Source organism: Symphalangus syndactylus, chromosome 12 (assembly GCF_028878055.3).
Source record: "Symphalangus syndactylus isolate Jambi chromosome 12, NHGRI_mSymSyn1-v2.1_pri, whole genome shotgun sequence".
Classification (NCBI taxonomy): domain Eukaryota; kingdom Metazoa; phylum Chordata; class Mammalia; order Primates; family Hylobatidae; genus Symphalangus; species Symphalangus syndactylus.
In genome coordinates, this window is record NC_072441.2 from 121,973,874 (window position 1) to 122,000,827 (window position 26,954).

The 26,954-nt window shown below is 43.0% G+C and overlaps 2 protein-coding genes across 3 annotated transcripts in view; one reads left to right on the forward strand and one right to left on the reverse strand.

Annotated features, from left to right (window-relative positions):
* ASTN1 (astrotactin 1) overlaps window positions 1-4,375 on the reverse strand; it is a 311,909-nt gene extending 307,534 nt beyond the window's left edge. For both annotated transcript variants that reach the window (XM_055254545.2, XM_055254543.2), the window contains exon 1: window positions 3,567-4,375. In XM_055254545.2, coding sequence (XP_055110520.1) covers window positions 3,567-3,849 — 283 coding nt within the window. In that variant the 5' untranslated portion in view covers window positions 3,850-4,375. The remainder of the gene's footprint in view (window positions 1-3,566) is intronic.
* Window positions 4,376-10,096: 5,721 nt separating this feature from the next.
* BRINP2 (BMP/retinoic acid inducible neural specific 2) overlaps window positions 10,097-26,954 on the forward strand; it is a 114,834-nt gene continuing 97,976 nt past the window's right edge. Inside the window, exon 1 of the mRNA XM_055254662.2 lies at window positions 10,097-10,890. The gene's annotated coding sequence lies outside the window, so the exon portion shown is untranslated. The remainder of the gene's footprint in view (window positions 10,891-26,954) is intronic.

Consider the following 26,954-nt stretch of genomic DNA (forward strand, 5'->3'; position numbering starts at 1 on the left):
ACCACACATCTGAAAGCAGGGGTTTAGGTTTAGATTACATGGCTTAGAGTTGCCAGATAAGTACTGTGAAGAAGAATATCAGGCACAGAACCGTCGGTATCTGTGAGAAGTATAGCAATCTAGACCTAACTAAAAACATTCATATTCAAAGCATTTTGAAAACCATATGTAATCAAACAAAACATACCTAAAACTCATATTGGGCCCTTGAATCACAATTTGCAAACCCGTCTCAGAGAAAAGGAGATATTGACTCCTCTTCTCTACTTGGAATTATACCACAAGCAAAACTGCCAAGGCTGATGGCTGAGATAGCCTCTGGGAGGCAGACTTCAATGCTTTCTGTGTCAAGTCAGCCCTTCCTGCCTAGCTTTGAAGTGGAGAGCCAGGTGCCACTCTACAGAGCCAGGCCCAGTCCCCACTACTGTCATGTCACAAGGCTCTGTCCGGGCAGGCTGATCCCCACACTACGCCATATGCACGCCATTTCCATATTCACTCCCACCACCAAATGCCTTTGCTCATCTTTTCTCCATGATCTTAAATGTCTTCACGTTTCCTAGTCCAAGCCAAACCTAATCTACCTTGAATTTTGCACGTTTGTGGGTGTTTTTCTGTTTTAATCCATGCAAAGAGCACAGAAATGGGATAGAGGCTTCATAGAGAGATGACATGTGCATGGTTTAGAAGGAAGAATGGATACCACCTAATAGAGAAAGGGCAAAGAGCCTTCTAGGCAGAGAAGCTACATGTGCAAAGTCTTGAAACAGTCCAGAAGTCCATGGCAGACTTGGAGGGATAAAGGGCTGGAGAAGTTGGCTGCAGTCAGAATGAGAAGACCCTAGTTAGCCTCAGTGAAGTGACGGGACTTGATTCTAGAGGCAAAAGGAAGCCAAAGCTTGTTTTTCTTGTTGTTTGTCTTTTTTTTTTTTTCTTTTTCACTCAAAGGAGTGACAGGATCTGATTTTAGTCTAAGCTTCTGGTCCATGATTACCATGGAATCTGCTCTTGTCATGCAAGCAAATCCTTCCACAGCATCCCTATACCCCTTAACAGCCATACCACACAATTAGGTAGGTACAGCTCTTAGAGGTATCTTTGTGTTTCCAGTGACTAGGGACCACTCGAGGGCAAGAGACATTTTTTTTAACTTCTGTTCCCTAGTAATGCCTCTGAGTGCTGAGCAAGTACAGCTCAACAAATTTTCAGAATTGACTCATTCAGATTCCTCCAGGAGATGGATTAAGTAAACAAGGTTCCAAAGATAGGAGTAGGGAAATCCCAAAACCAAAGTCACTATAGCCCTCACCATTGGCCAAGAGCTGCATGATCAAGACCACAAAAGTTAAATTCAAAACTACCTTTGAGTCTATCCTCCATAAATTTGGACTCCTCTGCCTTTCTGCCCAGATCTTTTTAACCACCCACCCAAACTGAAATCCATTCCTTCTTCCTTTGAGGATACTGAGCCAGAAAGAATAGGTACCAGCCCTTCTCTGGTTCTGAGCATACCCCCACTGACTGGGAGGGTGGGAGACAATCGATGCATTTAAATAGTGCATCTGGCCCTGAAGTGAGAGAGTGTATCTGTGTGCCTGTGTGTAAATGCCAAGTTGCACCAGGTTACCGTAGCAACCCCAACAGGACACTGCAGTGGGCGGCTTTGCACAGAGGTACAGAAAACCCGTTCTTATAACATCTGGGCTTTCACTGTGCACATTGGTTCCTAGTAGGCACATCACAGCATTAGGCCCTGGTTTTGGGATTCTGCAAAAAAGAAATGAAATGTTGAATACCTGCTAGCCCTCCCTTTTTTCAAGCACCATGCATGTACCTCTTCGTGCACAGTAAACACTACAAGCGAGTGCAAAACAGCCTCTTTAGAAACACATAATTCCCTCTACTCACTTTTATATACTATGATGAACAGGTTGTACTTTGCACATCAGCGTGACTTCAACGTGAACTTTCCATCCTCTAAATAACCCAGTAATTGTACAGTTTGATGAGCAGCATATCCACAATGCTCCCATTTCCGGCTAGTCACCAGTTTTTATTATGTTATTGGTATTTTTGAAAGCAAAAATAAATAATCCTATCAAGATTGTAGGTTGGGTTTAATGGGTTCAATTGAGCTGCACTCCAGGACCTATAAAGCAACTTTTCAAAGGGCCAGGCAATGTTTGAAATTGTTTCCCTAGGGGTTGGGGAGTAGGGGTTTATTCACTCACTTCCTAGTGTTTTCAGTGTGAAGACATCTCCTACAAAGGAAGAGCAAGAGGGATGTGTTAGAATTCCACATGTGGCTCTAGCCTACATGTGGCCATCAGGAAGCCACGTCCCTGCAAATGGAACTCTAGTTGGTAGGGTATCAAGTAGATGGAACAGCCTCCTGGACATTTTCTTTTTTTCTCTTCTTGGATCTAGAGACTGAAGTGTGGTTTTCTTTGAATTTCTCCTGGGCAAAATAAGAATAATTGGCAACATCACTAAAGAAATGGATTGCATGGTAGGCACGCACAGCAGAGTGAGAGCTCCATCTGCACATGGAGAAGTGAGGGGAATTTGGCTAAGTGACATGAACTTGTGGTGCTTTGCAAGATACTAGAGCAGGACCACAATATCTTTGCAGCTTAGTAGTGGAAATCAGGGATGATTTGAAGTAATGTATGGGTTCCAGTACCTGAAGTGACAGGAGTTCCACTACCTGAAGGTGATCTAAGAAAATTACAGTGAGAGTACCAAAAAGAGAGAAATATAAACAAACAAAGGAAGGAAAAGCCCCTTGCCTAGAAAGGTCATTCTGTGTGCAGGAATGCCTACGCCTATCTAAGGTGGCCCTGGGAACAAAGAAGAGACCAATATTAACAGACTACAGTTGTATAATATCTTTAACCAACTGTGATGTGACATGGATGAGTGGATGTGGTTGAATTAGGGGGTTGTGACATCTAAGCATGGAGGCAGGACTTCCCAGAATGAACAGCTGGGGGATAAGAAACTTGAGTGTTTGGAAGGGAGGGTGTCAGTAGCCTGGTGACAGATAAAGGGCTCTCCATGAATGAAGACTAGAATCTGGCCTGCACATAGCTGGCAAGGTGATGACAGGATACCTGTTTCTAAAGCCCCCAGGAAGTGCTGTGGGTGGGTGTGGGTATCCAGAGTGAGTGAAGCAAAGAGCTGAGCATATGGCTAGGGAGTGGGGAGAAGGGATTATGGGAGTTGAGCTGGTAGCAGACAAAAAGTGCTGTGTGGATGTGCTTCTGAATCAAAGCTGGGAGGTCAAGGCTGGGAGAGGTTTCAGAGAGACTCATGCAACCTGTTTCTTTGAGGCAGGGCAGCTGAGAGGAGGTTCAGCATCCAGGTCGGATTTGGGGAGAAGTCAGGTGCACAGAGGCGCTAGTACGCAAGTGGGTGTGGAGAATGGTCCGGGAGTGGGGCGGATCCGGGAGGTAGGAGTGGGGGAGGGGAGGTCGTCGGCGAGTGGGTGTGTAGAGCGAGCTGGAGTGGGGGGTGGGGGCGCCGGTCCAGCGCCTCCGGCCGCCTCAACCTCCCCCGGGACTCACCCAGCACGAAGTAGGGCAGCTCCGTGTTCTCCAGGTCGTCCACCACGACCATTTCTCCCGGGAAGTCGTTGCGCACCGAGAAGAGGAGCTTAGGCTCCGAGGCCGAGGGGCTGTGCATGATGCTCAGGTCGTTCTCGCGCAGGAAGGGCAGCGCCGACACCGTGATGCTTTTGAGCTTGCACTCCAGCTCCTTGGATGGATCCACGTCGCCGGCGGCCGTAGCCAGCACCGCCGCCGGCCCCCAGCAGCAGGCGAGCAGGGCGCAGAGCCCGGCTAAAGCCATCTTGAGCCCCGGCCGCCTTCCTCCTAGCGCTGCTATGGTGGGGGAGGAAGCGAGCGGGGAGGGAGCGAGGGAGCGAGCGCGGGAGGCGGGGGAGGTTAGGGAGGGGATGGAGAGCCGGGAGAGCCCTGGACCCCGGAATGAGATGCCGCTTGCGGAGTCCTGGGTTTAAGCTCTGATGTCTGGAGAGCCCCGGATTCTTTGTTTCCCGGAGCTGCTTATCTGGAGAAGGGAAGCGGGGGAGGGGGGAGAGGAGAAAAAGGGAAGGAAGGACGTCGAGAGGAAAGAGGAAGGGAGCTGAGGATTCTAGGGAATCAGGTCAGCCCCCAGCTGGCTGCCGGTGCTCCTGCCTCTCTCGTCCGTTGCATCCTCCAACAGGAGCAAGGCTCTTGGCTATGAACTACCTGCACGGCATTTTTAATACATTGGTCTTTGCAATGTAAAATCTTCCCTCTCGCATCATCATCCAGAAGGCTTGAGAGAGGCACACACAGACACACACCTTAAAGGGCGCTTCTGCAAAGCTGGGCGGTGGTGGGAGATGAAAATTCCCCCAATGGTTTTGTGGATGTATTATAGCTTGTCTCAGTCTTGCTTCCTCCCGCCCCCCACTAGTTGGATTCATACATAGGATAAACGGGAGCTGGGAATGCACATGTGCATATTTTTACCTAGCACTAACTTTGCAAAATATTTAAAGAAAATATTTGTTATACTGGCTTAGATGGATGGATAGATATGCACAACAGAGTAAGGTGCACAGTTAAGCAGGAGATCAAAACTTTTACTTGCAACTTCTCTCCGCTTCATTTCATTTCTATCACAAATGTTATCTGTAGTAACCAATAAAAAGATGATTTGGGGAATATTATAGTTGATAGGAAAAAAAGTAGAGTTAGCTTAAATAGATATTGAAACTTTAATTTTAGAGAATCTAGTAAATAGGACAAAGCTGGAAAGAAATTGTAAGAAAAACCAAAGTTCCTAAGCATTCTTAACAGATGCAAAAGTAATAGAAGGATATCCTTGAGTATGAGCTAAGTCAATCCCAATCCAGTCAAGAGTACAACAGGACAGATATTCAGCACCCTGCGTAAGTATTCTGAAGAATAACACCACCACCACCACCACAACCCATATAAGATCTGTTCCCAGTAGTGCTCAACAATGTTGCCTTTTAAAAATGATGACAATGTGCAATAAACAGTGGAAGAAAAGTGACATTGTGTATTCTGAAATCTGACATTTAACTGAACTTTCTCTCACGTGGTAACCAATAACTTATTCCAAAAGTATGTCAATCCAATGTTATTGGGTCAATGCTAACTTCAATACTAGGTGCTATGAAGACTGTGTTATTTGTACTTCTCACTCTAGAAATTTAATGCACTACTGTTCTAAAAGAGGACCCCTACTTAAGAAACAATTACATTTTCATTCTACCTGGTGTCAATTTATTGGCATATGTGAAAATATGTTCTTTAAAAGACAAAAAAGCTTTTGCCGTATATTTTACAAAGTTTAACTAATTGCATAGAGAAAATAAGCCATATTTAAGGTAATGTTTAAGTAGTGAAAGATCATTTACCATATATGCAAAGAAAAGAAGAACAAAGACACTTCATTAGTTGAGTTTTTATACATAACTTATCTGAGAATTAACCCCAAGGTATCTTACCATGCAGCATTGCAAACTACTGTAAAAAAGATGTACCAGCTAACGACTTTTGAAAACTCATCCTCATCATCATTCCTCCCCTAGGAGATACTGAGTGAGACAAAAACCCCATGATGTCTCTTTCATTCTGTTCTCTCTAGCATAAAAAATTTAGTATTAAACTTATTTATGCAAGGTTATTTGCCATTGAATAATTATAGTGGATGCCAGGAAAACACCCTTGATACTGGAATGTGAGAAATGGCATGTAAGTACCTGATCATGTATTCGTCCAATCTCTCACTTAACAGATAAGGAAATTGAGACCCATCAAATAGTGATCTATCTTCTATGGAGCAAAGACCATGAACAAGATTTCTTTGCCCACTGCTCTTTCCACTATACAGTTATGGTACACTAGGGTGCACCCATGGATAATCACTGGGCTTTATGGACCACAGTAATTAATTCAGCAAATGTTTGTGTACCTACTGTATCATAAGCATTAGGCTAAGCACAGCCAGAAAAATACTCCTCCAGCTTTTGAGTAGCATATAATCTACTGTCACTTTGAAATCTTTCTTTCTAATTTTCTGAAGAGTCTTGAGTCATGTTAGAAAGCCCAAGTGAACCATTTAGGGTCGATTTTCTAATAAGTCAGTATCTAGTCTTCTTAAAATGTATACTGAGTTGGGAATAGTTGGTAGTTGGTATCTCAAGTCTTTCTAGACCTCTCTCTTTCCAAACAAGAACCAAACAAAAGAAACAGTAGAATTTTTTAAAAGGGAATATATTATTCCAGAGTACTTGATTCCTGTAAAAATGGAAATAATGTCACATGGCCTTTTCTTAGGGAATTAAATACCTAGAGATGTGGGTAAAGGTTGAAGTACATAGAAACCAGGCCATCTCTAATGCATGATGTTTTACATTTAAATGAGATGGGGGAAAATGTTATGCATCTCAATCATCACCTTTGTGTAGTGGCATAATGATATAGTGAAATAATAGAATTGGATTCAAGACTTAACTTCATAATATTTTTATTTGGAGATAAGCTTGGACCATTCTTGTCTTTAGTTCCCCATCAACAAAAGGGGCCAATCATCTCCGCTCACCCTTGCTGGTCACAGAAAATGTTTCTGACTTTCATCACCAAAGAGTAATGTTACTTGCTCTTGAGTTTTATAAATATAGAATCTTAGAGTATATGCTCTTTTGTGCCTTAATATTTTCACTCATCATTATGTCTGTGAGATTTATCCATGTAGTTCAATGTTTTATTGCTGTATACTAGTCCATTGCGTGGCTACATGGCATTTATTCATTCTCAGAAAATTTCTGTTCTTTAAAACACTATAAAACAGCAAGTGCTGTTATCTCCAATCTTCACTTTTCTCCTGAGGTACACCTTCTTTGTATTTAAGTGCCAATGACCTCTTTTCTTGACTATTAAAATAGATTTTGATTCCTTTTCCTCCTAGCAATGTATTCTGTACACAACTACCAGGTTGATCTTCATGAAATCTAACTTTCATTATGTCATTCTAGTTCTTCTTTTTCTACATGATAAAGCTGAAAACCCATGGTTTAGAAATTTAAAAACTCTTCTAAATCTCACACTGTTTTTTAGATAGATTGCTCACTGCACTATATCTCTATTCTCCCACCACACATGCACACACACACACACACACACACACACACATCTCTTAAAATCTATTTCCTAGTTTTACACCTACCATAACATTCTGTCCACCTGAAATGCAACACTCTTTATTCTTCAGATTGTCCCATCTCTCCAAGCCAATCTCCAGCTGCACCTATGCAGTGAGAACTTCCATCACTTCCCTTCCTCTAGCTCCATTCCCTGGGCATTTATTTACATCTCCCCCAACATCTACACATCTACACATATACAGACACATACACCCAGGAAAGCAAGAGCTATTTCCTAATACAGCATCTTAAATTCAATATCCTTATCTGCAAAACAGGAATAATACATAGTTTTGGGGATGGTTGTGAGGAGGAAATGAGATTATGTGTGTAAACAATGTGACACATTTTAGGCATTTAGTTGGTACTCAGTAGCGATAGCCTTTGCCACTATCACCTTATTCAATTATTTTGGCAAGATAATAGGCTTCAGAGTTATCTTCAGGAGATTTTCTCCAGTGTAGTAGTCAAAGCAAATTAAGTAATTTATAGTCCTTGGTGTTTTCCCAGAGGAAATGATTGCATACATCCACCAAAAGACAAGCACAAAAAAATTTATAACAAGTTTACTTATAATAGCCAAAAAACCCCAGAAACATCCCAGATATCTATCAAGAGCAGAATGAATAAATGCCATGTAGTCATGTAATAGAATGGTGCACCGCAATAAAACATACAACTACATGGATAAATCTCAGAGACATAATGATGAGTGAAAGGATCAAGACACAAAAGAGTGTATACTCTAAGATTCTATATTTACAAAGTTCAAGAGCAAGTCACATTAATCTTTGGTGATGGAAGTCAGAATATAGTTATCTCTGGGGAGTGGAGGGTTTTGACTGAGAAAGTTCATGAACATGCTTCCTGGGGTGCTGAAAATAAAGTGAGTAATGGTTACATTGATGCATATATAGGCAAGAATTAATCAAACTATAAGCTTGTGGCAATTCTTAAGGTATATTCTGCCTCTTTAAAAATTTTTTACACGGCTTCAGACTTTATAAGAGAAGAAAGCACAAGCAAGTTTTCTTTTTCAAGTTGTCTTCTTATCTGCCGTCACCTCTTTCCTCTCTCTTTTACAGATTTCGGAAATTTTAACTTTCTTTCCATTGAAATTAGCAATCCTTTGTTCAACCTCTCCCTCTATTTACCCACTCCCTTATGCTATTTTAACATTTCAGTTTGTTATCACTTGGGACAAGTTCAGTGGGTCTCTGTCTCTAGAAATCACAAAAGTAAATAACCCAGCAGTTGGGTAGCAATAGATTTAGGCTTTCAGTGGTTCTCTTGGTTATTTTATTCTAGACAGAGAGCTCAGGACCCTGTGGGACCACCATTCTCTGACATGTTTTGTAGCTTAGGCAAACAGATACTTGCAGTATGCAAAAGGAAGTTCAAAGTTGTATAAGATACAGAGAAGAAAATATAGGTGAAAGTGATAGATGTGTGAGTCTGAGCAGATGAATGAAGAAAATTTCTAAATTTTCTTTATTGATTCAGAACTTACGGCTACTTTATGCAATTTAGCTAATCTCCATGTGTACTTCTTAAACATTCATTAAATCTCTACATACTTTTTTTTCTAGTTCTTTACAAAATAATATCCGATGTTGCTCTCCATTTAAGGAAACTAAATTGAAAGACTCCTCTCCCTTTCTGACTATATATTTATCTTCTTCATACTTCCCCCACCACATGACTTAGCATGGATCTCCCAAGTTCCTTCCCCAGCTCCAGCCCCCAGCTCTTCCCTTGAATTGGATTTTTCTTCAACTATTACTCTTTTTCCTATGCTCCTGCCAAAATCTACTTTAGCATGCTAGTTAGCGGGACGTGTTTCAGTTTTGTACCCTCATTAGGACATCAAAAATATGTACTTCACACTTCAATGTAAAGTTAATATTTTCTTCCCTTCTCCTTTCCTCCTTTTCCCTCCACCTCCCTCCCTTTTTTCCTCCCTCCCTCTCTCTCAATTCACAGGCCCAGCAACAGCACCTGCTTCACAGAAACAAGGCTGGTCCTGTTCTGATTTCTCTGGTCTTCCTTTAAAAACTAAACGGAGATGCACAGTCCCTCTTCCTGACACACACAGAAGTGAAAGGAGACACACAGAGGGAAAACACCACCGGCAAAACAATTCCCTTTTTTGGAAGGACGTTTTCGAAACTTAATCTCTCCCCAGAAACCTGAAGTTCTCCTCTTTGCCTTGGTCCTTACAGTCCTGGTGTGGGGGCAGAATGTTTCCTGATTTAGCTGTCCTGGTCTCTAAATCTGTTTCACTCTCTAGCCATCTTACTGGGTTCTTGCTCTCTTTTGCCTCTCTCTCCTCTTGGATCTCTGGTGTGTGTGTGTGTGTGTGTGTGTGTGTATACTATTTCTCACTTGGGGGCTCATTTCTAATTAAGTAATCCAAGAGGCTAAAAAATGCACAAAACAACCAAATGAAACCTCAGATTAGACGGAAAATGGCTCAGATGGGTCCCAATCTCTGGGAGTTCTAGTTAAGCAAGCAAACAAAATGGGCTGGGACAAATGATTATTGTAACTCAGGAAGATTAGAAGAAAATGTAATTAGCTCCCCAGCTACTTCTTGTTCCCCAGCCTCAGAGTGTCCAACGCCCCATCCGTGAATGTATCCAAGGCTTCCTTATACACACCAATAAGTCCCCACTGCAACGCTGGGAGGGTTAACAGAGCTGGTACCCTAGCCTGCCAGCTCATCAAAGGAGAGAGCGGTGAGGCTCAGAGCCCGCCCCCTGCCAAGCCGCCCAGCCAATGGGCACCTGTGGGGAGTGTGGCGCTGTGTCCCATTGGCTGCCAACCTACGTGCATAAGAAAGAAAGAGAGAGGCAGGCAGGGCAGCATTGTTATCTTAAGACACTCATCTGGTGTCTGAGTCTGCAGGTGACACTGCTTAGGTACGGAGCGCGGAGTCGGAGCGGGGACGCGCCGGGCTGCAGCTCTGGGATGCAATCCGCCTGCCTCGCAAGCTGCTCGCCGCTGCGCTGGCAGCGCCTACGCTGATCTCGGAGGATCCCCTTAGGACTTGCCCGGGGATGTGCACCTGCCCTGCGCTCCGAGGTCAGGGGCAGGTCTGCAGGCAGCCGAGGGAGCGGTGAAGCCGGAAGAGACCTGTCTCTGCCCATGTGCAAGGCAGTGATTTCGGGTGAGAGAGCGGGTGGGTGAGTCTCTTTAGAGTTGGAAAGAAGGCAAAATCTTGGGTTTCTCCTCGGCGGAGGGACAGGGGACTCCCCCAGTTGGGTCTTGCACTTCCCTTACCTCTCCCACCCCGCGTGCGCCCCGGCCCAGTGCCGAAGTCCCACTTCAAAGATGCTCTGGGAGACCGGGATCCTGGCTGCTCAGCGGGAAGGCAGCAGGCAAGTGGTCTAACGTTGGCGGCGGTGGCGGCGGCGGCGGCACCGACAGTAAAGCGGGGAGCAACAGAATTTGAAAAGAGACATCCGCTCCTTCTCACACGCTGAGGAGGAGGCATTCGCGTTTCCCCAAATGAGAAAGAACCACAAGAAATCATGAAGTAAAAACTTTGGAAAGCTGCCACTGGAGATGTTGCACAAAAACCTGGAATCTTTTAGGAGTCTCCTCCCAATCATTGAAGGTTTGGGGAGCAGCTGATACAGCAAGGAGAGCTCTTGCAAGGATTCAAGGTAACAGTGCAGGGTTTCGGTGATTTTTCTCCCCTTTTCGTTGTCCTTTTTGGTGTGTCCGTTGGTAAAGGGACCATTTTGCTCTCATACAACCCTCTTGCCCTGGTACCTGGCAGTTGCAGGCAGAGGGAATGATGCCATCTCTCCTAGTTTCTGTCTTGTGGAGCTAAGCAATGGACTTTGGGGTTGAGCTAGAGATCGCTCCGGTATTGCCTCCTGGTGTTGCATGGCTGTCACAGGGTTTGGGCTCCCTGCCTGACCTATATTGCTTTTGCCTGGTTTAAGTCCTCAAAGTTAGTGCAACTCCTATTAGCTTCAGAAAATTCAATAGGGCTGCATAATTGCAGAAGATGACGATGACTTTTGCCGGCCCAGCTGACGCTGGGGGGTTCATTATGTTTGGGAAGGACCCCAAAGAGCTGAGGTTACAATGCACGATATCTATATTATCGTGCTCATAGAGCCCTATGGCATGTTTCCCATGCACATACAGTCAGGAAAATAAAATTCTAAACAGTGAACCTGTAGGTTGCAAATAGTCTCCCCAGGGTGGTGGCAGAAGCCCCATTGATTGAGTTGAGCCTGGCAGAGCACTGGAGACACTAGGGAAGGACATTGCTGTGCTGAAAGGTGGGATGTGCTGATATCATCTAGCAGATCTCTGTCTCTGTTTTTGTGATCATCTGGGTACACTGTCGAATGCTGCCTGTGGTGTGTGTATGTATGTGTGCTTGTGCTCACAGCTGTATGCAGGAAGCAGGCTGCCCACAGAAGAACCAAGCATGTGCAGCAGCCTGCCCAAACCACGGATGCCTGGAGTGTTCCTGCCTAGTAGGAACATGAACTTGTGAGCTGTTGTTCCAGCCCAGAGGACTTTTCTCCTCACCAAGCAGTCCCTCTGCATGGTACATATTTATCCAGGGTATACAGACCTAAGCCAAATGTTAACCAATATTCAAGCTAATGCACTGTAACATGATTGAACAGACCCCTCTGTAAAGAATTGTGTGTGTGCTCTTTGCAGCCCTGGGAGCAGGGTGCTACGAGCAGAAACAAATGTTTTGTTAAAAGGATAACAATTATAAAAGACCAAGCTTATAGTTGGGTAATCTGGGCCTTATTCAGCAGGGACAGTGTTATGTCAGCATAGACCAATCAGAGGGATAAAATGTATATTGTAAGTCCAGTATTTCTGCCTCTGTCCTTCTCCAGACATGTGCCTGTTGAAGTGACTCTCTCTGACCATGCTTGCTAAAATAAATGCAATGCCAGTATTAACCAAGCAACTAAAGTATTTTACCAAATCCCCTGGGGGGCAGTCTGATGACATCAGGCAACAGCAAAGTGATGCTGGAGTTTGTGTGCTTTCCCTCCTGACTCACACAGTTGTGTGTATGTTATTTGTTTAAGGCATGGCCCTCTGGAGTCCCCCTTCACCCAGAATAAGTTGCTTTGCAGCACTGAGGGCATGAGCAAGACATGCTGCCACAATGATCCTGTCTTATCAATATCAGAGCTGCTGCCTACTCTAGGAAAAGATGCATGCCTTGCTTCTTTGAGGAGGATATGATTTGAAAAGGCACAGAGCATGTATATTGTGAAATATTTGAGAGAAAGGAAGCAAATGTCACACCATAGTCTCCCCTTCTGGAGGTCAGCTGGCTCCAAAGTGTTTGACAGCTGGGCTGCAGCCATGGAGAAGACAGGAGCATTCTTGACTCTTACTTCCCCTCTTCACCAAAAATGGAGCTGGCTTTGTCTCCCAGAATGGAGTGATGTGTGCTGCAGTGTGGGCACAAGAAAAGAGGTGAGGAGAAAAGGGCTGGGGAAGGAGGAAGGTTCCTGCTGTGTCAGCATGGGGCTGGTCTCAAAGATGAGGAGCATCTTCCCTTTTTGGCCCTCAAAATTATCTTCTAGGTGCTCCTTTCTGGCCTCCTGACAGGTTTTTTACTGAGCAAGGCCAAAGGGCAAAGAACAACCCTGCGTCATCACCTTCTCCTGATCCCCTTTCCCAAGACACAGGCTAGCCACTGGAGAGCATTGCAGAAAAGTGAGACACTCCCTTGAGGCACTGCTCTGAAATCCCTCCCCAACTCACAAACAAGAGGTAATCTGGAGGGACTTGAGACATCTGCGTGGGCACTTTCTGCTGACTGGGATGCTTAGTTGAGGTTTCCTGGTTAGTGTTTTGTTTTCCCCACTGCACAGTGTATTTTTGGTGATTCAACTCTTTCTCTTAAATAATAAGACCTTGTATACATTTTATAATGGCATCCTCTTCCAAAGGGCTGAGAGCACTTTCCAGAGCTCATCTAATTAATCCTCACACAGCTTATTGTCTCATTTATCTTTGATTACCCTAAGAAGTAAAGCTAAAATGATTTTAGCCCCCTTTTTGGAAAAGAGAGGGCAGAGAACCTCAGAAAGAGGAACTGCTTTATGCAGGGTCACACAGCACTTAAGGGACACTATGGAATCGGGTCTGGGTCTCATTGCTCCTGAACCAACCCCAGACTCCATGGGCTTCTTCTAAGGAATGGTTTGATTTTAGTAATTATAGTCTGATTTAGTTGTTCTGTATTTTGTAAGGATGGAGATGTTACAATGACACAGGTTTCTCCTCCGGGACTAACTTAAAAGCAGTGAAGAATAAAAGTCTTATAGGCCTTTGCCCTTGCCTTCAGTGATCTTGCAGTCTAGTTAGGAAACTAGGCTCCCATCTGACAAAAGGGAAATGACGATGTAGGTTCTAAACAGCACTTCAATACCAGAGAATTCACAAGGCTGACCTACTTCATCTGTGATTGATTCATACAGAAAATGAGAACTATCAGTATTCAAAGGAAGGAGAATTTGAATTGAGCCATGAGGGATGTGGTGGGATTTGTTTGGAAGAAAGAATGAGGGAAAGGGTTCTAGCTGACAGAAATAATAACTGCAGCACTGTTGGGAAGGTTGGAAACTTCGAGGCTTGCTTGATTCCTTGGGGTTTACCCTGGGCTACCTTTCTTTTCTGCATTCTGGAAATACCATACACCTGGTTAAATTATTTTAAACATATATTGGTCTACAGGAAGTTGCCCTAGAACCTAGGCAGGGGGCTCTGTAATGCTGGGCATCTCATTAGACATTGAAAATTATCTGGCCTTCCACCTATCCTCAAGTCTAATCTATATATTGTGGGAAAAGTATTGCTCAACCTCAGAGAGCTTATCAACATCGAATCAAAAAATCTGAATGAGGATATTGGGGGTAAGCAAGCAAATTTTAAGAGAACACACACACACACACACACACACACACACACACACACAACTTCTCATATTTTAGAATCAGACTCTCCTAAGAGAGAGCCTTGATTTTCCTTCATTTCCTATTTCTCCACCCAAATGTTCCTCCTGGGGTTTTCTTAGAGCTGGCAAAATGCCAAAGCCCTTAGGCATTTAGCAGTGAGCAGGAGATTTTCAATCTTAAGATTCTTGAGCATGCCCATGTACATAACCTCTTGTCTCCCCTTCTCTTTCCCTTTTAATAAAACATACGCTGTAGCAGTCACTAAGGAGGAGACCATGGAAAAGCAGGGCACGGGTGGGATGCGGTGTTGCCTGAAGCTGTACCACAGGGCACTGTGCTTGCTCAGCTGGACAGGAGAGGGGAGAGGCAGCCTGCCAGCCTGGGCAATGCCAAGGAAGGGCCCACCAGGAGAGAGCTGTGACCAACCAGCCACACACATTGCTCCCACAGTGGGCATCTCTCCCAGAGGAAAGGTCAAGGCAAAGCACAGGGCCTGTGAAAGGACTGGTAACACAACCACCCTAGTCACTGGTCTTCACATGGTTTGGGATGTTTTTCATGCTGCAAGTCACCGGTGGCTTGGGTGGCCCCATTCCAACATGGAGGAAGTTCCCATTGAGCATGAAAGTGGAATGGCTTACCTAAAGTCACTCCATAATTGCTCCCAGGTCAAAAGTAAAACCCCCAAGAACCCAGTCTGTTTGTTTGCTTAGTTTATTCGGGGAACAGGTCTCAAAGGACATTACTTTCCCTTGAAAATCCTTCCCTGGACCTTGCTGTCACCCTTGTTTCCTGTGTTAAATGATTGTGCAGCTGGACTGTGAGCATGACTTCTTTTCTCTTTACTATTCAGAAGCATCCACTGCTATGTTTGGGGGCTGAGGTAGAGATCCGGGCCCAAGGGCATGTGGTTAAGGGTTGTGAATTAAAGTCTCTTCTATCTGGAAAGGAAGAGACAGACAGCTGAGTTATGCTTCAAACTGGGGGCTACGGTGAACCAATCTCGTCTGACCAATTAGGATGCAGGTCAGCCCCTGTTTAAATCATCACTCTGCCATAGACAGAGAAGTAAAGTTGAGTAGCATCAACACAGCATGGAATCATCAACAGCCAGTCCCATTATTCCTCTTACTGAGGCTCACATGAAATGCAAACTTTTCTGGAATTCTGGATTGGGCAAAGGGAGAAGACAATTTGATACCTCACAGGACTAAGCTCTAGGCACTTGCCAATATGATAGCATATTGGCATCATGTGGGTCTTAAGCACTTGAAATGTATGCTGTAAATGTAAAATATGCATTTGGTTTGAAAAGAAAAGCAATGTAAACTATCTCATCAATATTTTTAATCTTCATTACATGTTAAAAAGATAATATTCTGAATATATTGAGTTAAATCAAATATATTAAGATTAGTTTCACCCATTTCTTTTTTACTTTTTAATGTGGCTACTAGAAAGATTAAAATTATGTAAGTGGCTAGCACTATTATTATTATTTTTATCATTGGATAGTGTTAACAAAGGCCCTACAAAGCAGTGGCAGGTTAATGGGGAAAAGGTGCAGAGGTATGAAATAGGAGGAGTTGGCAACATAAAAAGAGAAAGAATATGGAGGGAGGGGTCAGGAGCAGCCCAGAGGGAGCCTTAAGGCATGTATTTCTAAAATTTCAAGTCAAGAAGGGCACAAATAGCATACACCAACCTATATTTATTTGAAGAGGGACCTTGTTAACTGTAATTAAGCCCACCCAAAGCCTTTGGGAAGCATTGCAGCTCTCAGCTCACATACAAAGAGTGAGCCGGTGGGTGGCTTGGTAATTTTATCCTAATATTTTCGAGTTTTTGAATGACAGTAGAAATAACCAAGTAACTAATCTTTAAGGTCTTACTCCAAAGTGTGAGGACACAATAGTGGGATCAGCTGGGTACGTTTGTCTTTCAAATTCCCTCCTTTCTTTTTATCTCTACCACGTTATGATCATTCCTTGTGAGAGCTTTCTGTTTTCATATCAATATGTTGATAGTGTGGTGGGGAGAAAGAAAGGCATGGCCATGTATTAAAGATTATTTTGTGAAATAATTAGCTGGGTATGGTGGTGCAAGTCTGTAATTCCAGCTTCTTGGGAGACTGAGGCAGGAGAATCGCTTGAACTCAGGAGGCGGAGGTTGCACTGAGCCAAGATTGCACCACTGCACTCCAGCCTGGGCAACAGAGCGAGACTCTTTCTAAAAAAAAACAAAACAAAAAAACACAAAACAACAAAAACAAAATTTGTGGACCTACCAAGAAGAAGAACGGGGAGAAGACACAATAATTGAATTTTTAAAAATTACAGATTTGAATATTATAACTCATTCGTTGTCATTATTGTCATTCACTGCAATAAGTTTGGCCACAACTTGAACTCATATTTGCTTATCACTCTATAGTTCACAAAAGATTTTCACAAGCTTTCTCTCACTTGATTCTCACAACCCTGTGGGATGGTTATTAACTCCATTCAAGGTTTTTCATAATCTGCCCCAAATTATCTTTGTTACTGTATTTTCTAATCCTTCTCTTTCTATTTACTTCACTCAATCTTGCTTAATCAAACTACTCTAACTTACCGTTTGTACATGTTAACCACGTAAAAGGGGGATTATTACCGCTTGTATTTTCAGTTGTATCATCTATAGAAGTAAAAAATAATAATGCTAGATCTCTCAAAGCGTTATTCTAAATGTTAAATAAGATAAAATAGGTAAGGTGCCAAACATAGTTTCAGGCACATTGTAGATGCTCAACAAATGTTAACACTCTTTCTTACTAAAGGTCTTCACTTTGACATCGCCAAGATTAAAATCCAAAACTAAACTCAGTATGCACCAATTCGCATCCCAAGCTATTCCTTTCCCCAAATTCCTGCTTTGGTTAAATATACCAAAATCCACCCGACTTCCAGAGGGATAATGAAGAAATGTAAATTGTCCTGGGCTCTGCTTTCTCTCACACTGCCCCTACATGCAATGAATCCTCCAGGCTTGACAGGGTCTACCTCCTAATGATTTCTCAAAGCCATCCGCTCCTCCTCACCCCCCCTGCCACTGTCTGATGCCAGGCTGTCACCCTTCTCTCCATCATCTTCCCAGGACTTGATCTCTGTATCTCTTCCCTTGAAGGCTAGCCAGTCCAGTCTCTTCCCTGCAGCCAAGATGATCTTTCAAAATGGTAAATTTGACCATGCTTTTCCTCTTACTGTAATTCTCCAGTGACTCCCCATTACTGTCAGAATAACAAGTTGCTTAGCATAACAAACAGGAGCTCCTTCATGAGCTGGTCCAGTAACCTCTCTGTGCATCTTTCCTACATCCTGATTCTCACAGCAGCCACTTCAAACACCAGGCAGCTCCCTCAGCACTCTGGAGCCTTAGAGGTCTTGAGTTGTTTTCATGCAGAATCTTCCCCTGTCCTATTCTCTGCTTCTTGAAGGGTTACTGAGCTTCAGGACTCTGTAAATAGTATCTCTCTATGAAATCTTCTCTGAAACTCTGGGACAGAATTAATCGCCTCCCCCTCTAGACTCCTACACATCTTGTTCAAATTCTGTTTTTGCTCTGTAATCACCACACCATTCTGACTTGTTGATATGGCCATCTCCTGCACCAAGCAGCAGGGCTGGGATTGAGGCTTGAAGACATACTTCTCTGAAAATATTTATTGAGTATATTATTAAGAGTGTGTAGTGCTGGGTCATATTCCTAGGCATTGAGGATTCAGCAAACAGCAACACAGATAAAAGGTCTGCCCTCAAGTTGCTTCCATTCTAGACAGAAGGTATGATTATAATCATGATAATCATGGGTATTATGGATATTGCCGATAATAGCTAACACCTTAATAGTACTTAGGTGTCAGGCAGACACTGTACTGAAGTTTTACACAAATAAACTCATTTGATCCTATAAGGTAAGTAGGTTTGTTATTTTATAGATGATGGGTTGAAAGCCCAGAGAGGTTAAGTAACTTGCCCAATGCCACACAGCTAGTAACTAGGGGAGCTGGCATTCTAATCAAGTTTAGACCCCGAGTCCACATTCTTTATTACTATGGTATCCAGAAAAATAACAATATAAACAAATAAATAGTTTCAAGTGACGATAATGAAGAAGATAAAATAGAGTATTGTCAGACAGAGTGATTGAGGCATTGGTCAGGGAAAGTCTCTTAGAGAAAGTAACATTCAAATTGAGGTGTAATTTGTCAGTTGAGAAAAGTAGAAATTCTAGAGTTGGATCGGGGAATCTAAAGAGGAGAAAAATTGTTTCTTCTATGTAACCAAGACACTAGCTGCTGTGATGTACACCTCTCACTGCTGGAGGTACCACACTCAAGTCTGGGTGGCCTTGGGGTACAGCAAATAGCCCAAATGTTCCCAAACCTATCCCCTATCAATCTACTTGTCCCTCCTGTTCTTTTGGGTTAAGACATATCTCAGAAGGTGTCCAGTATGCTGCGTCCTACAAGGGTAGGAAGCATGGCACACACACACTCTCTCTCTCACACACACACACCTGTCTTGCTGAACCACTTTATTCCACTTCTCTCCTGTGAACAACGTGTCACTCAGAACCTTAGCAAAGTGACAGACAGAGGCATAGCAAAAGGGCTAGGGACAACCCAGAGGCATGAGTAAAAGGGGAAAAGAAAATTATTTTTTAACAAGATGAGAAGTGAATTGGACTGGAGGGAGAAATGGGAATTTGATCAAGGAGGGGTATGCGGAAGGGGTTGATTCTGAGATGCTGGCAGTGTTCTGTTTCTTGACCTGAGGGCAGGTTTGCTCTACAATTTTATATATATACACACACATCTATACACACATACGTACGTATGTATTCACACACACGCACACCCCGTGTATACACATGCATGCATCTATACCTTCTGAATGAATATCTCTTATAATAAAAGGTTAAAGAAATGATTTGGCGAGCAGATGAAATGGGCGGGACAAGTTCATACATATTTAATATACCCCCAATGCCTATTTTATGATAAAAATTGTACTAGGTTCATTTTTACTTATATTATCTCATTTAATTTTTATTACAACCTTATGAAGTAAGTGTCATTCCTGTTTTGCACATGGAAACTGCGGAAGGCAAAGCATAGAGGAGCAACCAACATTCAGACTCTGGGCTCTTGCCCCTGCACCATGCCCTCTGCCTTCCACCTTGGGTGGCTCTGAGGGGTCAATGGGGTGGGTGAATTTTGGATGAGACAAACCTGGGCATCAATCTGATCATGGTCACTTACCCACTGTGTGACCTCAGCTATGTGTGACTTGTATCAGCCTCAGTATCCCCACCTAGTAAAATGGATATTACACCTTATGTTGCACAAAAATTGTAAAGATTAAAGACAATGATTGACAAAGAGCAGAGTTGAACATACTTAAGCTTGGAGGAAAAGGTTTCCCTGAATTATACAAGGACATATTCACAGTGATTTTCATCTCTCAAAAAAGCAGTGGAAGACTTTCATCAATAAACCCTTACCTAAAACCCCAATATATAAAGCAGATAAAAGGGGAGCTCTCTCGTTGGAGCAGGCCTAGGGGGTCTGGAGCTCCGCCACCTGTTTCTTCTCTTTCCTCACCCACAAGTGTTCCCTAGGGCAACTCCTTGGAACCTAAATGTATTCAAAACACTTTGAAAACCGCTGCAGAAGTCCTTTAAAAAGCAAAACTTATGATTCATTTAAAATCACAGGTGATATATTAAAATTGATTTTAAAATATAAGACTTTCACTAACCCAGACACATCTGCGAAGTTCTGTGAGACTAAGACCAATCACTGTTGTTCTCCCTTGTTCTCAGTAATTGAAAATGCAAGGAGTTCAATGTCTATGAATGAGCGCCTGCTGTGTGCCAGGCACTGTACTAGATGCTGAGAGTATGCACTGTAAGATCTCTTTCAAGTCTAACAACTATCTATGAAGTAGATACTATTATTCTCGTTTTGAAGACGAAAAAATAAAATGGGTACAGAGAGGTTAAGTCAATTACCCAAGATCTCACATCTAGTGAGTAGTGGAGTTGGGATTCAAACACGTGTTGCAGGATGAATTAGAACCAGAATTTTGCCATCAACTCCTGTAGCCTCTTCAACCGTGGACTGGGAGGAACAAGTACCTCGCTCAAAGTTTCGTACTTTTTTCCAGTACTCCTCAGTTGTGATTTTTTTTCTTCTGTTTTCATTAGGGCACCCAGGTCTCCCAGAACTAAGGCGGCGGTCCTCCCTCGCGGGGAGCCACAGCTCAGGGAGGGCAGAGCATCAGGCCCAGCGGCAGCGGGGAGCTGGTGACTGGGGCTTGCCTGTCCCTCACTCCGCTTCATGCCCCATCCCCACCACGAGGCTGCCGGGCTGAGAGCGCGGAGGTTCCTGCTGGGCTGTAGTCTGGCAGGCCGGGGGACTGGGTTTACTGGAAGAGTGTGAGGTGGGGATGCAGAGGGAGGTCCTTGAAATCCCCTTGAGACATAGAAATAACTAAGCACTCAGTGAGGACTGAGGGGGCAGCTAATGTCTGCCTCCCCCCTCACTCGGTGTTCAGCCATTTATCATGAATACGTCGTTAGGCAGGAGCAGGGGCAGGTGGCTGACGGGTGTGCCTGCGGCTGGCGGAGTCTTGGGAGGCTCCCTGCACGCGCCTTTTCTTTCTGAAATCTTCGACCTTTGGGATTTGAGCCGCGAGGGACGGCGGAGCAAGGGCAGCCTCCTCCGGAAGCCTCGGGGCACTAGAGACCCCTAGAGGCCAAAAGCTGTGTTACAAGCCCCCGGCCACAGAGGCGCAGGCGAGATTCTTGCCCCGGAGGTTGCCGAGGAGTGTCCGGTACCTTTCCTAAAACGCTTATCTGTAAGTACACTCCGGCAAGCTTGAAAGGGACAGCAGGGGAGCCGTGTGTGCATGAGCGTGTACAGAGAAGGAGTGGGGAGGGACAGTTACATTTGCGGAAGCAATCCTGTCTGGAACTAAGCTGATTAGTCCTGGTCCCGTCCCTCCCTCCCTGCCCCACCCCTCCCATCCTCCCTTAGCTCCCTCACTCAGCCTCACTCAGCCTCTGCATCAATCCAGAGACTGCCCTCCTTGGCAACTCCCCACCAACTCCATCAAGATAATATCCTTCCCTCAGGGCCCTTCACACCTCTCAGTAACCTGATCAACTAATTTGTGTTAAGGTATTAATGACTAATAATGATTTAATGTGCTGCCCTCCCAATTAACACTAGAGCATTTCAAAAGAGAAATTCACAGATTTTAACCCAAGTGAGACATGGTGCTTTTCCTTGTTGAGAGGAATTGTAGGCCCTTCAAAACGAACCATACAGACAGCTGCCGATTCTTTATATACGCTGCATCACTCCTGAGCTTAGCAATGTTTGGAGGCTTTATGCAGAGGCTCAAGCAGAATTTCCCAAAGAGGGCTGCTCTGATCTACAACCCTTAAAGAACGCACCAGTACAGGCTTAATGAAGAAAAGAAACCTGATGCCGCAATATCATGTCTTTATAAGTTTTGATGGTTTTTTAAGCTCACGTATGTGACGACATAGTCATTGAGAGAAGAGGCTCAGGCATGGTGAACTTGGGTTCAAGTCTTTGGCAGGCTCTGCTATGTACCATGTATTTGATCTTGCCAAGTTACTTTACTACATTAGCCTCAGGGTGCACATCTGTGAAATGGATGTGGTACAACTCACAGGGTTAGAATATGAAATGAAATAATGCAGAATTAGCACTCATCAACTCTGATATGTAGAGTGCTCCATAAATCACAGTTCTTTTTCTTAAACTTAGGGTTTTTTTTTTTTTTTTTTTTTTGCCCTGTCTCAAACTCTCAGTGCAGGGCAGCATGCAAATGCTGTATTTATTATTTAAAAGCAGGATGAAGCAATCCAGCCTCCTAGGCGTGGTTGGTTTGGTAATGAACTAGATTTCTTTCCAGGTGACGGCAGTGTATGAGCTTTCTTTTTTTTTTCTTTTTCTGCTTGGTTTCTTTAAATGTATCTCACAAATGCAGTGAGCAAAATGGATTTGGCAGTGACTTAAAAAGACTTAATGTATTTTGGAAAGAAAAAAAAAGCCACAACAAAAACGGGTTTGTTTTTGTGATATATGGTTCATGTGATATGATAAAAATCCATTTTTATGCTTAGGAAAATTGGCTAATTTTAAAACAGTTGACACATGCCATATGCATATAGAGTAATGATGGATTTTGCTCAGGCAAACAACAGAAGAACACAGGGCCAGCAATATCTTTGTTAGGGCTTTAGTTGCTTAAATTCTTATTTGATGGGCAGATCTGCCCCACGTAGGAGAGGAGAGTGACAGGAAAAATGGACTCATCATGGCCTCAGGTAATGGAGTCAGATATTTGATCATAAAGATACTAAGCTTAGGACACAGACACTGTGTTTTCATTAAATCAGTGAGAAGAGACTTGAGAATGTACCAATGTAGCAAGCTTATATTCAAGAAAGTAAACAGTTTACGAAGATATTTTCTGGATAAAAGGTGTGGATGGTGCAAAGAATACTGAATTGGTGAACCATCCTGTTAAACTTTCCCTGGTCTTTCTTCCTGTTGGAGACATGAATAATTTTTGAACTTCAAATACTGTTTATAATATGCTTTGGGTTCCTCTGGTTTACGGTTCTGCATAAATCACGCTGAAAAGGGAATCCCACATGTTTTCCATTACTGCTAGATAGGGAAAAGAGACTGCATATGAAAGTAAGATGCTACAAAGATGGGACATTCAATGAGAAATAATTATGAAAACTTTTTTAAAGAAAGAGACAAGTGCTCTATTATCTTGATTTCCTTCCACTTTCAGTTCCCCATACACATCGACCAGATACCCAGCTCCTTATAGGCCGATGGTATGCAATCTACTTGACTCAAAAAAGCATTTGGCTTTTACTTTATTTTACTTTATTTCTTTCAAGGCACAATCTAATTAGTGACTGCAGAGAAAAAAAGCTGAACAGCTTAGAGGAGGTTTATGGTTAGGTTTGTAGGACTCAGCAATTTGACATTCTAATCCTGTTATTTCTCACCTTAAACTGAACAGAGTCAGCAGGGTTATTTCAGCGTAATTCATCCGGTTATTAGGTCTCCCCTCCCCTTACTTTTCACCCTCATCCTTTGTTTCATCTGATTTTTTGTGTATGCAGTCCTCTACTACATGGTTCTCCCCAACCCTACCCCAACTCTCAGGATAGCAACAAACAAACAAACAAAATTGATATCTTGGTGGCTCATTCATGACTGAGCCATCTAGAAGATAAATTCTTTCTCTTCCTACTTTAATTCCTAGAATGTGCCATCTATCTCTCATGTGAACTTGACTTCTAAGATGACTACAGCCAAGGTCCTACAATGATGCAAAGAGGCCAAGTAGTATGTCTACTTCCCTTTTTATTATAAACTATAAACATTTTGAAGGTAGAGCCTGAGTCTTTTTTTTTAATCATTTTTTCCCCAGATACCTGGCTCAATACTGAGCACAGGGAAGACTTTTATGTTTATGCAGTTAAAAATAAAATAACAAAAACCCCAATACTTCATCATCTACCCCACCACAGCCATTTCCATTAAGATATGGGTTACTAGAAAGTTAACAAGAATCTTTCCTATTAAGGATATTTAGTGTTCAGGATTTCAAATGTATACATTGCAAAATTAGGGATGTGTTTCCTTTAAGGCAGTGGTTCTCAAAATGCAATGTGCACCCGGGGAGCTTATTAAAATGCAGAATCCCTAGCCCCTCCTCCAGAGAATCTGATTCTGTAGGTCTTGCATGAGATTCAGAAACCTGAATTTTAACGAGCACATGATATACAGACCACACTTTGAGAAATACCATTTTAAGGCAATCCAAATGAAATGTTACCCATACTCGGTTTGGTAGAATATTAATGTTGCCTAAGTAGTTAATGGTTGTCATGTTGGAAAAAAAAAAAGGTTCTGCGATTAGAAAAGTTGGAGAACGTGCCCTCCTTGCCACCCATCCCCTCATAGGCACTCAGAGGTTCACAATGCACTTATCACATTAGAGGTGTCTGGAAAGGTCTACAATAAAGAAATACGTTTTATCTTTGTTTAGCCAAGTATTTCCAATATATCTTGACCTTGAAACTTTTTTTGATCTTATTACCAAACACCTATTACATATTAATGTATTTTCTGTGGAAAGTACTGCCATAAGGGAGAAGGAACCACCTACAGGAGGAGGGTGATATTGCAGCCCAGCCATATTATCCCTATTAAATTTCCAAAGGAGAGAATGAACAAAGTGCACGCAGGGTTGGGGGAAAATCACTAACCATGTGGGATATCTTACAGCCTGGAGAAGTATTTATAAACAAACATAATCATTCTTTATTGAGCATTTAATATTTATCAGGCACTAGTCTATGTTTTTAATATGTATTAACTCATTTAATTCTCAGAACAATCCTATGAGTCAGACACTTGTATTATTCCCATTTTATTGAAGAGGAAACTGAGACACTGAAAGGCTCATAATTCCCTAGAGATCACAAAGGTAGGAAGTGACAGAGTGGAATTTGAACCCAAGCAGTGTGCCTTGAGAGCCTACCCTGTTCACAGCTCTATCAGACAGGCTCTCCTCTAGTAGCAGTGTTCTGGAAATTACTGCCAGTGAGGAATGAGCTCCCATCAGACATAACCTGTTCAGGAGCTATGCTGTCTCAATGCCACAGGATACTCCTTTATACATGAGGGCCCGTTATCATTGCCCTTTATTCATCAGATAATTTATTATAATGACTGCCTGAACCTCTGAAAGATTTTGCTGTACTTAAACACAAAATATGCTTAGCAAAACAACCTGACAAGGATGATTCATGGATAGCAATTAGGTGCAGAATCCTGTGCCTACCAAATCCCAAATTGGGTTGAAGATCTGGCCATCCTGCTGACAACTTCATATGGAATACAGTAGGCTGGCCCTTGTCAGTCCACCCCACTCTCAACCCTCTCATTGCTCCTGGGCATGGGAAGTATCTCTGAAGGGGCAAGCTCTATGGATGACACAATTCCAATTCCAATTTTGGCCTCTGGCAAGTTGCTTCACTTCTATGGCCCTGAGTTTCCTAATCACAATACAAAAAAAAAAAAAAAAGGAAGATAGACTAATGATAACTATTAGGTTACTGCAAAAGTAATTGCAATTTTTTGCTATTGAAAGTAACGGCAAAAACTGCAATTACTTTTGCACCAACCTAAAACGTTGTAAGCCATATATATATATATGTATGGTTTATTCCAATGTTTGCCACAGGAGCAGTGTTTGGCCTCCTGTGCTGTTAGGTCCTGAGGGTGAGATCATTCCTTGTCTGTGCCTTCAAATGTACTTATATAGAGGTAATGGAGGTCAAAGTTAGGACCCTGGGAAATGAGAGGGAATTGAGGAAGAAAACTCTTGGCTTGCAGATCCTGGGTCTCTTCCAAAATGCAGGTGGGATATGGGTCACTGGGCCTTATAATACAACCAGGATTCCTGGTTACTTTAATTTTCTCCTTTGTAAAAATAAGAATAATGCTAGTTGTAGGCATATCCCACTGGGAACTTTGCATCTTCTTCATTAACAAATGCTTAAGAAGTATCACATCACACTAAGGGGGCATTTCTCAAAGAGCCAACACATTCCAGGCATCATTTTAGGCACTCCACAAATGAGAACTAAACAATATGCCCCTTTTAATGGCGATTTAGGCAAGTTTGTTCTTGGCCTGAGGTTACACAAGTGGGAGAGGCAAAGTCCAAACCTAAGTCAGATCTGTCTGACCCAAACTGCCAATTTTTCCTCTCAACCAGTTAGAAAAGGTATGAGGAGGGGAAGTGACAGGAAGGACAACTGAGGTCTGGCTCTCCAGTGATGGATTTTTAGAAAGAACCATTTCAAAGCCTATCAAGATCTTTGGAAAATCAGCCTTCCCAGTGCCTTTTCCCCTTCTACCCCAAATTTTGTGGCTTCTCTAACTCAACTGTTTCCTGCCCTAGTGTGTTGTGCCCCCCTAACCCTCACCCTGCCACACCTAACAGAAAATGCTTATGGCACATCCAGGCTGGCTGGCCTATCATCAGTCACCAGTTCCAGAAGCCCAGATTGAACTATCTGGTCTTGGTCCTTGGTCTTCATCCTTGGCTACTTTATGAACTTGTTGCTGTAGACTCAGACCTTTTGGCAATGATGAAGAAGAGCACAAGTTTTTTTCTTCCCAAACTGAGCACATTCACTTGCCAAAATGGGTCCTTCTTATGCCATTTTCCTTTGGATCAGACCTCACACATCCTGTGCACAGGGTCAGGCATGGAGTGAGGACAGAGCCTTGCAGCTTCTGGGGCTTCATATGAAGCCTGGAGGATCAGCTTGCAAGGAGAAGAAGGTGGAGTTTAGCCAAAGCAGGCCTCATGAAGGCCTCTCAACCACTCATGTATGTTGACTTCCACTCTTGTTCTGCTCTTAAACAGTGAATGTTCTATTCCACTTATTTAATTATATAGCAAGTAGTTAGGACTATAAGCTCTCAAAACCAGGTAGACCATGGATTTATCATTTGTTGTTTGAAGCTAAGTGATAGGTATAGAGGAGTTAACCATATGAGTTTTTTCTATTTTTGTATATGTTTAGAAATGTTCTGTAATTTAAAAGATTAAAAAATAATCCATGGATTCTGGAGTGAGAGAGTC